Below are 12,901 nucleotides of genomic sequence, written 5' to 3'. Positions count from 1 at the left end.
AAGAAGAGAGATCTAAGTGGGTAAATGCCACAGAGAGAAGAGCAGAGAGGAAGACAGCAAGTAAACAATGGTGGTTGTAAAGAGAGAAGAAAAAGAAGAAGTTGGGTGACTTAATGTTAAAGGAAAGGCTTGTGTGAGTGGACTGAGGAAGGAGGAAGAGAAAGAGGAGAGATGAAAGAGGAAGGGAGGATGAGGTGAACGGAAGAATGGTAGCTGCAGGACAAGAAAACAAATGTGATGCAGTGGCATAAAGAAGGTTTGGCTCATGTCCATACCTAAAAAAAGCTGGCCTTCCAACCCTCCTCTCTTCTTCCTCATTTAATTCAATTCAGTGTGGAGGACACAGTCAAACTTGGAGTTATTTAACAGAAAGTAAAATGCACAGGTTGTGGATTAGAACAGAAAGTTAACAACATAACCCATATATCATTTCAGTTATAAAAAAGACATGACAGGTTTTTTAGAAATGTGAATTTTATGAGTTATTCGACCAGTGATGAAGAGGTTAAAATAAATTATCACAGGGTATTTAAGCCTATCACTAATATATTCTGAATATTATATTTAATAATATGGATATTTTCTTTGCGCAATATGCACTTCTTGCCATGTTTATGTATCTGTTGTTTTTTCAATATTCTAATCTCTTTGTAACTAAAGGTTAACAAGCTGTAAGGCATTTTGTGTTTTTAATGACAAAGGGGTTATTGTTTTTTCCTGAATATTTAATGTGCCTGGTAATTTGTTGATAATGTCAACACCTTCTTCTCTGTGTTACCACAGGCTGACAGGCTTCCAGGTCCCTCCCCCTGTCACCAGCACAGGAAATGTCTTCTCTTTGAGGTTGACCAGTGACTTTGCTGTTTCTGCGCATGGTTTCAAACTCAACTATGAAGGTGAGACAGTCTATATATGTATTTGTATTAGTGTGTATGTGTCTGTGGTGGTCTGTGATAATGTATAGACTGTGCTTCAATGTTGACATCGATAGTTCAGAAAAATAAACACTACGCAATGTCAGATAAAAGTCCATAGCTCAGGAATTTGGGTGTGAGCCATGTGGGAAAGAAAGAAGGGCATTGAGACAGCAAAGACTCTTTGGTGGAAAAGCAAAACACCACATGTATACCATGAGTATGTATACCATGAGTATGTATACCATGAGTATGTATACCATGAGTATGTATACCATGAGTAGAACCTTTAAAACATAAGGTTTTATGTGTTTCTTTCTGTAACACAAGTCCCCCTTTGAGCCTTTGTGAGTAGTAGATTAATATGTAATAAGTGGGCTATAACACATTATAATGTAATTGTAAGCAGATTAAAGTGTTGTGAATGTACAGTATTTGTCAACAATAAGAACTCCGGACATGTCATATCATACATTCATTCATATTGTATTTATACACAAGCATCTGGTTAATGGTGACAAATACTTGAGTACACACTTATATATTCTTACAAATACTTATATACTATTAAATAATACAGTGTGTCGTAAAACATTTATGTAATATCCTGCTTTGAATGTTTTAAGTGGACTCAAAGTAAGATATTTTTTTAAGTTATGGACATAGACCACATGCTTTCTATTCAGTTCATTTCATTTGAAAGGTCATTCTGATGCTGAAAGTTTTCAAAGAAACTGCCATGTTCTGAACTCAATTCCAATTCTTTGACTCTTTTCCACTCAGCACAGGAAAGGACTCCCTAATGGGTGACAGGTTTATTCCTTTTCAACATGGCATGGCAGGAAAGCATGGGCAGAACATGACATACAAGAGAGTATACTGAAGGCTCTATATAATAGGGTTGCAGAGCCGTAAACACAGAGCTTTTGTGGTCCTTTTCTACCAGAATTTGCTTATCCATCCCTACAAAACATCTTACTTACCGTATAAGCTCATATTATTTAAGCTTAATCAGACAATCTTTCTCTCTCTCACATTTAGGGAACATTTTATACAATGGATTATTGAGGTCAATTTTGACATAAACATTTTAACAAAGAAATAATGCGGTGATTGCTTCCAGAGAGAACCAGGCCCATTCCAGGGGTAGCTGAAGCCCTTTCCCTTTAGGGCCTGAGCAACCACCATTTTCACAGATGAAGAGATATGGTGTTGTGAGAAGTGGTGGTTAAAATTAGAACGCACTATGTATCAGCACCATGTTCTGTGTGCATTAAAGATTTCAGATTAGATTTGGATTAGAAAAACTTTGATGTCCTCAGTGAGGCAGTTAGTTCCAGCGCATAAAACAGAGGTGCATAACAATGCCTATGGGAGGCACACACATGACACTGAGCACACCAACTTAGCAAATAAGTACATTATTATGTAGCTCATTGCTATTAGAGCAGATATTTGGGGTGACAACAGTTGACATGGTGACAGCACAATCCGATCCACATGGTTCAAGTGCATATATGATGCCACATGCCATCTAAAAGGACACAGTGCAAGACATTTACTTAGGAAGTAAAAAATATGCAATACGCAGAGGTATGATATTAAGATTGTAAACTCAGTATACTTCTCTGTTGCAATGTACAGTTTGTATTAAAGCTGCAGAGATACACAGATGGAGTATGAGATGTAGTCATATCCATGTAGTATTTATTTAGTAGTCCTGTGTACTGCTGGGATATTAATACTGAATCTGGGTTATGGCTTATTACAGAATGCACTGTAACCAAGATAGCACTGGTGATGGGTTTTTCAAAAAGCTAAAAGTATAAATGTGTGGAATGAACATTTGAATAGAAGGCACACATTCTTAAAACAGTATTCTGAAGTAGAGTTAGCCATTTAGGCCCACGTTTACAGTTGGGATTGTATCCTCTTAAGACACATATTCAGGCTTTTGTGCTGACGTGAGAATGCCTATTAAAAAGAACTATAGCTTATGTAATATGTCATGTGAATGTGGGTTTTTGTAAAATTCAGTACGCTAACTTTCAGATTACAGCTTGTTTATTCACACACACACACACACACACACACACACACACACACACACACACACACACACACACACACACACACACACACACACACACACACACACACACACACACACACACACACACACACACACAAACACACACACACACAAACATTGTTGGTCTCAGCTGGTTGCTGCTGAAAATATGATACACTGCTTAACGACCTCTCTGTGTGTCCCTATGCATCCTTCTATGGGCCTTTGTGCTCATCTGTATTTAGGATGGATGCTCGCTGGGTGTTCATGTGTGTGCCTGGTGTGCAGCATAGTGATAATGTCACTGATTGCAAATTACTTTTGTTTAAGCATGCACACATGCTGTGTCTGAGTTCATGTGTGTATGTCTGTGAGTGTTTATGCTACTTGTATGTCCAAGCAGTAGTCCCAGATTTATTCATTGGCACAAGTTTCCACTTGCTACTTGGCCCATCTTCATCCTGTGTGATTGTGCATCTCTATGGGCGTGTGTGTGTGTGCGCGCAACATGGAGACAGTTTGCTCCAGGGGACTTATCTGAAGAGCCCCTGCTGCTGATACATTCAGCTATTTGACTTATCCTGTGTGTGTGAGTGTGTGTGTGTGTGTGTGTGAGAGTGTGAGAGAGAGAGAGAGAGAGAGAGAGAGAGGGAGATCAGATCATATTTGGCATTTGCAAAAATGCAACATTATGCTGATTATCTGTCTGTCTTTATATTCAGCATCTCATACTATTTACACAGCTTGGCTTTTAATTTATACAGCGAGGAGGAGATTTCCTCAGAAGGAATGATCCACCCTGGTTTAGACAATTTTTGGCAAGTCATCCTTACTCCATGTAATCCTTCTGCCTAATCTTTTACTGGAGCCATTTCAGATTTTAGATTTTTCGCAGGTATTGCCTTATCATTGCTTTGTCAACAATTGACTTCTTAGAAAACAACCTGCTCATTATCATGGAAGTGTTGTTTGTTTTTCACAAGGATAACTCGTTATCTTAAGTGAAATCACTAAAAATGTGAACCACTAAATACCTCTCTTTTAGAAATACTTGCACACACATGCACACAAACATCTGCCCCCCCCCCCCCCCCCCCCACACACACACACACACACACACACACACACACCCACACACACACCCACACACACACTCACTCTCACCAATACAATTTCAATGTCTTTTTGCTTTGATGAAAGTTTGTATTTTTTCCGGATGAGTGAATTGTCTGACTTTATGCCTTGCTTGCCCAAATTTTAATTAAATCAACACTTTCATTATTGAATTGGATCGAACTCAAAAGTTAGTGTGTGGGTTATAATAAAAATGTCAAATTAGATAACATAAATGCTTATTATCAGGTGAAAATGCAAAAGATCAGATGTCGTTATCAGGGTAATGTATCCAGAAACAGATCCCACAAGTGTAAATGGAATCTAAGAGTTGGCCTAATCCCCCCTTGTGTGATGCCAGCTTTGATTCTGCAATTTTATTGTGCATGCATTATAATTTAACAGAGCAAAACTTGATCGAAACTAATTAGTGTTGTATAAATGTTGTAATAAATAGAGCAAGTTTGAGCATGAGAACAGTGAGCAAATTAGTACTTTGTAGAAGGAGCCAAGGTGAAGTGTGGATTTACCAATAAATTTACAACCATCACCATTGGTCTTGAGCTGCCCCGGTTGTTACTGAAAGAACAAGATCGTGATCAAACTGAAGTTGCTTTACAATGTGACTGGGACCCACCCTTAGGGATGCGGAGCGAAGAAATGTGGAAGGAGTCGACGTCATTTGGGCATCTGATAAGGAGGCCTCCTGGACATGTTGCTGTTGAGTTATTCCAGGCACATCAAACCATAATGTGACCCTGGGGCACAGTCAGAAGACGCTGGAGGGCTTACATATCCCACCTGGCCTGTGAATGTCTCAGGACTCTTGCCTCGGGAGCCCAGGACTAGCTTTAGGATATGTGGATAGGGAGGAGGATGTCTGAAATACTCTGCTTAACCTGATTCTTCTGCACCCTGAGTATGCTTTAGAACAGGGGTTCCCAAACTTCTTCACTCAAAGGAGAAATTTTGTGTCTCTCCAAGATCCAAACTTACAAAAATGCATCATGAATTCATTCACAACACTCGACATTACCCGTGTCAGAGATCTGAACACATTTTTCAGGTTTGCAAGATGAAAAAGACAGGGTAAACAGCATTGTTATGCATTTTACTGTTATTGGCTCATTGGCGACCCAATTAAAATGAATCCATGACCGATTGTTGGTCCCAACCCAAACTTCGGGAAAGACTGCTTTAGAGAAAAGAGGGATGGATAGATGAATGAATTGTATTATTACATTCTAAAACAGAAATACATGAAAAAGGTTAATTCATTGATCGCTCTATCGGAGAGAATTTTGCAATAGACAGGGCAAAGGTACAGTAGTGTGGCTCTATCCTTTTCAGCCTGTCTGCTTTTTGGGATACACTTTGATGTAATCCTTGAACATTTCTTCCCTTTCCTCTGAAGACTGTCAGGTCATAACTTATTCATACACCAGCACATACCATACACTGTGTATACGTGCATGTGTGCGTGAAACAGAAAGAGAGTGATGTATTATTAAGTATGATGTCGGAGGCAGTTTGATATTGTGCTGATGAGACGGAATACTAGATTATCAGCACTTAAACACACACACACACACACACGCACACACACACACACACACACACACACACACACACACACACACACACACACACACACACACACACACACACACACACACACACACACACACACACATACATATTTATTATTTTTGTTTTTTCTTACTCCTCCTCTGTCTTCTTCTGCACCACCTTCTCCTTGTTCATTGTCATTCATTTTCGTTCTTCTTATTGGAATATTAGATTTTACCTTTATTGACTTGTTTGTTAATTAAATTACAAAAAACGGAAGTAAATAGTAAACAAAATAGTAGCATAAATGTAAATAAGAAAATAAGTATAGAATTGAAGATAATGGGTTTTACATCGCCCAACTTAATCGATTATATTCCATTCTATGATCTGCTATACTACTGCTGATTTACTCTGGAGACATCATTATATACGTTTTTTTTCTCACTTGACTTACATAAGAGAACAAGAACTGTATGATGTGCACTCATTACATACAGTTTTGCAATTTTCTCTCTAAGTTAAAGCTAGTAGTAATTCTTGTGCAATAGGTGAAAGCTGTAGCTTTGTCTGAAATGTATAGTGTGTATTGTGGACGTTTATGATCTTAATGCAATCTAGGAGACACCCACATGTAAAGTGAACAGAAGAAAATCAAGAAACTTGTTCCTGCTATACACAGACACATCACATTTACATGACCCGCATTCATACAATATAGATTTAGACACATCCATGTGTTCAGAGGCACGGCCAAACATAGAAACCAGACATACAGACATGGACATGCATACCATACACACGCAGTCATGTAATAATGTTCCTGAAAACATGGACTGGAGAACATGTTCCTCATCCTGGAACACGCTGCCATGTGACTAACCAGTCTGCAGAGATTTCACTTCACTCCCCTCATCCCCACCCTCTCTTCACTCTTTTTCCACCTCTCCTCTGCACTTACAGTACATTATCTCCATGGCTTGTTTTTCTCCTCTCTATGATATAACAGTAATACACTTTTTACCTCTATTTCACTTACTGCAGACAGTTTACATAGTGCCTCGAGAGTACGTATAAACAAAGGCTAAGCTATAGCAGAGGAAGTTAAAAAAGAAAGACATTCAATGGAAAATAGTTAAAGGTGCAAAAGACACAGAATGTTTCTTTTTTTATACTTAACAAAAGGAGGAACAGCTATGAATGTTACAATACCATTTAATCCTTCCCAAACTCTCTTCTGGCAAACCAAACCAGAAATCAATTATTCTGTGCCCATAAAAACAGTTGTTGCCAGTAGCCACAGCGTAACTTTCTCCGTAGGCTACTGTTTTAGAGTGACAAAGAAGAACTGATTGCTAGAAAACCACGTTTTAAAGAGGTCAAATTACTTTTATTTCTCAGGGCTAAATAACATGGTATCAGATTAGTGCAAAGACTTCCGTACCAACCAGTACCCAATCCAGCATGTTGCCTAATATCAGAGGCATTCACACACAAATAATGTTGAACACAAATTAAAGTCAGAGACATTACATCGTATAAAAGTAATTTCATGATAAGTAATGGCCTGAACTCCCTTTGAAGGTGATTTAATAGTAGTAGCTGAATTCTGGTAGAACTGGTGCTCTAAATTCTGACTGAAGCAAGGGTGGTGGAAGTGGCAATGGTCCTAATGGAATTAGATAAAAGTAGGAATGACCTTCTTTCGATCCGTCCAGTCCTTACCCTTCATCTTTTTTATGGGTTTGAAATTGTACTTTTCAAACAAACAGAAGCTGCTGGCAGCAGGCTAAACACTTTGGGAGCTCTCTCTGGCCAGATGTCACTTGCATCGATGGACCCTTCTTCATCTGGGCATTTATCCATCACTTTCACATAGTATCATGGAGTGTTACTTACTCACAGGGGTTTACAGCCAGTCTACTGACCTTCTGGTTACACGCTCATTTCCTGAACCTACTCAGTTACAGGCTTGGTTTAAATAATTTAGATTTTCTAGGTGGGAGCTAGCAGAAATATTCACCTCACTCAGAGGTCAGGGATCACTTTATCAATAGAAGGATGTTTGTCTATAACTTTATGGCAGCTACAGATATAGGAGCGCTAATAAATGATATAGCCCTTTTGGGTACTGTACCTCAGAGTTACAGGCTAGCTTTCTGACATTTTCCTTTTTTCTCTGGTCACATCATCAGCACTTGTCATATTATTATATATTATTAACACATATATGCTGGTGACAATAGAGAATCGTGTTCAAGTTTTGGGCTTGAGAAGACAGGTGCTGTCATTCATAGATTATGTAGATTGGATTTTTTTTTAAATAAAATAAAACACACGCTCATTTCTACTGGCTTACCCTCCTGAAAATATTAAATGTTTGGCTACCATGGAGTTTTCTATTTAGAGTCTAAATAGTGTGCAGCTGTTGTTACGTCTACTTTCTCTTCAAAGTCACACTAAAGAAAAGCTGATTGTTCATGTCTTTTTAAGAAGATAAGACACATTTTTAGTGAAGATCCTTTTTAGTGGAAAGCAAACCCTATCAAGGCAATCATAAATCATAAGGTTTCCCTTATTAAAAATGTCATGAAACTTTACATACTATACATATGACAAAATATTATTATTAAATTGTTTATCCCTAAAATGGACATTCACCGTAATAAACTTATTGTGAGTAGTTTTTTTTTTAATCACAGTCTGCGATAAAAGTGATTATTGTCCCATTCTTAAATACAGCTACAGTATGGCTCAAGCAAAATGCTGCACTTTATGCATAAATCAACAGCTACCAACATCTTGTCCAGTGCCATTTTTGTTTCGTCACCACTTCTAGTTGTGTTAATTTTAACTGCAGTGGGATGAATGAATGAGCAGCAATGAAGGGTATAGCACACTTCTGAACAAGCAGCCTAGAAAACAAGGAGGAAAAATAAATTACTCAAAAATAAGGGGGCCAGGATTAAGGCCATTTGCCTGTTAGATTATTGCTCCCTCTAGGTTCATAAAACATGTGGTCTATAGCATCCCTGGTCATCTGTTGAAAAAATTAAACAGATTTGATGCAAAAGCATAAAGAAAGAGTGTTGTTTTTGTTTAAATAGGGTTTATAGCTTTCCACATAGAATCCAATAAACAAACATCTTTCATTGAGAGAAAGCTTTCCTAAATGACTCATCTCCTACCTCAATTATGTTTCAGGCTTGATCACTATTTGCCAGTCACAGAAGTAAACAAGCCAGACCCATTCAACCCTCACATTGATGAGTCTGATCAGACTGCTGCATGCATGGCTCCTGAAACTGGCTCCGCAGAGAAAACACTTTCACTGAAATGTGAAATTTGAATGATTGTGCAGTTGATAGGCAATGTTCCGGTTAAAACTGAAATATAGGGTCTCAATGGGCTTAAACCCAGTAAAAAAGAAAAGAGAAGAAAATAACTTCCAACTACATTTAGAGGCCATTAAAGGAGCATTCCACCATTTGTTTCTTTGTGTGCCTGATCCCTTATCAGCACTTGATTGATTTATTTTGACTCTAGTCTGTTTGACTCGAACATGATCTGAGTGTAAAAGTCAAGTTCGTGTGTGTGTGTGTGTCTATGTGTGTGTGTGTACGCTTATAACTGAGGGCATGCATCAATGGTGTATATTTCACAGTGTTTGTGTGTCCACACGTGCATGCGTATGTGATTGAGGTGCTGGCTGTGGCTTCTCTGATCTTTATCAAAGAGACCTGAGGGGACAAATAATATCCACTCCTATTTATCATCCCTCCATCTTTCCGTCTGTCTGTCTGTCTTCTTTCTCACTTTCATTGATCATTCAGTCGGTCTCTCCTTCCCTAAATTCAAAAATTGAATCCAGGTCAGTTAGTGGCATAACAAGAAGGAGAAGGTGACCCTAATGGTGGAGGTTGATGAATTAGCTGAACCTAAATAAGCTGGAAGTTGGTAATACATAGTAATACAAAATAATAATACAATAGTAATACAAAATAATAGTACAAAAGTACATTTTTGTTGTTTTGACATGTTGTCATTGCAAGTACTGGGATTTTATAAGAACATAGCAGGAGGTGAAGCTTTGAGTCTCCCGGGCCCCTATTTGTGATGGGAGTAGAATTTTGCACAGTTGTTTATTATGACATTGTCTTTTTGCATGAATATTAATATACTTTAAGTTTATATAAAGCCCTTGATTTTCGCTTCCCCATTGAGCCAGTAAACATTCACTTTAACTTTCCGTGGAAGAATGAAAAGCCCAGGACTACAAGTGAGTATCATCAGAACAGTTGTTTTTGAAAAACATAAGAAAGTATTGAATGCAAAATGTATTAGAGATCTTACTGATCTTACTGTGCTTAACCATTTAAAAGTTATCTATGTAACTACCAGAAAACCCTTGTTATTAGCAACACCAATGGTGAACTGTAGTCAGCATCCTGTTGCCCACACCTGCGGGCTTGCACATTCGTTAGCCATGGGCAAGTATCGGTCAAAACAGAGGGACTGTACATAGTTGGCCAGCATTATGTTGGTATAATGCTGTAACATGAATTACAATCACATTTACAAAACTGCTTCTTTTCTGTTTGCAAATCAGTCCATTAGCCAGTGCCAATGCCAATGTCTCAATTTTTAAGTAACATTACAACCTGGTCGCCCATTGGCAATAAAAAAAATAGATTGAGATTAATACATTTAAAAAAATATATACTTTTAGGAATTATACTGTTTAGTGTTTAGGTGAATGAAATGCAGATTCTAGTGGTAACATATACTGTATATACACACACAGTCTCCTTTTCTTTGCGTGTGCGTGTGTGTGTGTGTGCGTGTGCGTGTGCTTGTGCGTGTGCGTGTGAATTCCCATGATTATATTGTATAGCAGGCAAGTGTGAAGTATGTGAGATTTGAGAAGGGAGGATATAAGTAAGATGGGAAATGAACAAACTGTATAATATAAGGAATAATGTTCTCTGACAACTGTAAAATAATATAGAAGAGCAAATCTGCAATGAGACATCAGAAGAGAGGAAGGAATAAGACAGGAAATAAGAGAAGAGGAGCTCCCTGTAATAATGCAATGTTTTCTATGCTTTCTAGTTGAACAGGTGAAATCAATGATGTAAAGATGTGTATGTGCGAGAGATAGTGAGTGTGTGTGTGTGTGTGTGTGTGTGTGTGTGTGTGTTCATTATCTACAGTGTGAATGCAGCTCCTCACTGTTCCAAATGCTGCAAGGTCAGCTTCAACGCAGGGGCATCAATCAAAAACAATCACACTCACACACACACACACACACACAAACACACACACACACACACACACGGACACACACACACACACGGACACACACGGACACAGGAGGTGGGAGAGCTGATTGTATGAAACAAAATTTTGAAATCATGTCTCTGTCTACTGATCTTGGACTTTTGATTTTGCTTTATTGCCATGGAAGGCAAACACATTATGTCCCAAAAGTATCAAAACAATAAAAAAAATCATGAATTATACAAACATCAGTAACCACCGGGACCTACTCAAAGACAATTTTTGACAATTTTCAAAAGTATTTGCACTGTGTAACTGTCACATATCTCATCATATGAGCTGCCTCGTTGTACTACTTCAAATATTTAACTATAGAATGCATTATTTTTTATTTTCTTTCATGTATGCATCAAATACATTTACAGTATGTGTGTATATGTATTTTGCATGATTTTACCCTTATTTTGTTAATGACAGGTTACATAGGCAAGGGCTTCCAGATCCTTATTATCTGGATAGGCAGGATACTAAAAAAGTAGTCAAAGAAATTATTACGGCAACCTTTTAATACATAAAGCAACAAACATTAAGTAAGGTTTTTCAGTGTTATGAAGTCCCATTTCTTTCATATGGAAAGAAATGGGACTCAACAAGGATCCTCAGCATTGTCAAAGAGGTGTTAGTTTGTATCTGGATCATTGTATATAATTCTCCAATTGTACGGTACAAATAGCTGCCGAATCTTTTAGTGTCAGGCCTTCAACGACCACATAGTCTATCAATTTGATGTCCTGATAATGTAATTACATTAAATGCATGCCAAACGTCTTTGTATCTGGCTAGGCAGGATACTGTAGGTGCCTCACCACACAAAAGACCAGAAAATGACAGATTAATGTGATACCTAGATAAAACTAACCAATTCAAAGATGGGTTTTTATGAAGAAGCTGCCCAAAGTTTTAGTGCCTGCAAAGGATAGGTGTCTAACATCAAAGGTTGTCCAAAAAAAATCGTTGTCAGTCTGATACTTGGATAATGGGATCAAATAAAGTATTTGAGTGACTATAGCTGCAAAAAAAAAAAAAAAAAAGCGAATTTGACACTAAAAGAAGTCCAGGAAATTATATATGGGCCTCCTATCCTACCTGAATGATATTAAACTTGATGATGGAATTATAGCGAACGGCTATCAAACCCCTTTGTGCCAGGACAGGATAGAAATTACATCAAATGATATATTGTTTTGATATTCAGGTCTGTCAGACAACCTGGCTAAAATATAGGCTGTGCTTGTGCATAGTTAGTGTTAGTCTGTGTGGAAGTGTGTGTTGAAGTGTGCATTTGAGTGTTTGTTGATATTAATAAGGCCTCCTAGCCAATGTAAGTCCATTATTCAGCGTTATTTCAGCCAACCAATCAAATGGCCTCCCTTCAGGGTCACCACCTCAGCCCATCCAATCAGCTCTTTCTGCCAAGCAGGAAAGAATGTCACCTGATTAGCATACACAGAAAATGGGCAGGATCATGCTGACATGGCAGTTTCTAATGCCGTGAGTCAAACAGCACTCTGAGGAAGGATTTAGACAAATCATATCCCTCAACACTGTCAGCCAATCAGAAAGGATTTTCCCCCAAATGTAACATATATCACCAGCTCAAAAATGTGATAAGGAACATGAACTGAATGATCTCTAACCTTGTTTAGCTGCCTTTCATCAGCAGATTTCATTATTTATGAGCCTCCCATGGGTTTTTTCTCTAAATAATCATCAAAATGATTGTTTAAACGACTATCAACACTGTAATGTCAAGCACTTGTGCTCTGCTTTTAATAGGTATATTTTGTTATTATACTGTCCCACTGCCTCTAAAATACACTTATTTTTATTTTTTCATGTTGCACACAGACCATTTTATGTCAATATCAATGTAAAAATAAGTAAAACACTGTAT

At 37.9% G+C, this 12,901-nt stretch overlaps 1 protein-coding gene across 1 annotated transcript in view; it reads left to right on the top strand.

Annotated features, from left to right (window-relative positions):
* The window catches only part of LOC310956123 (CUB and sushi domain-containing protein 3-like), a gene marked incomplete at both ends in the record, with an annotated part of 334,390 nt that overhangs the window by 104,283 nt on the left and 217,206 nt on the right, over positions 1-12,901 (top strand). The window contains one exon of the mRNA XM_083926253.1: positions 784-896. Coding sequence (XP_083782379.1) covers positions 784-896 — 113 coding nt within the window. The remainder of the gene's footprint in view (positions 1-783; positions 897-12,901) is intronic.

Source organism: Echiichthys vipera (genome assembly GCF_963691815.1).
Source record: "Echiichthys vipera genome assembly, chromosome: 13".
NCBI classification, from domain to species: Eukaryota; Metazoa; Chordata; class Actinopteri; order Perciformes; family Trachinidae; genus Echiichthys; species Echiichthys vipera.
The sequence above is the reverse complement of the archived record's forward strand: the minus strand, read 5'-3'. Positions and strand labels throughout refer to the sequence as shown.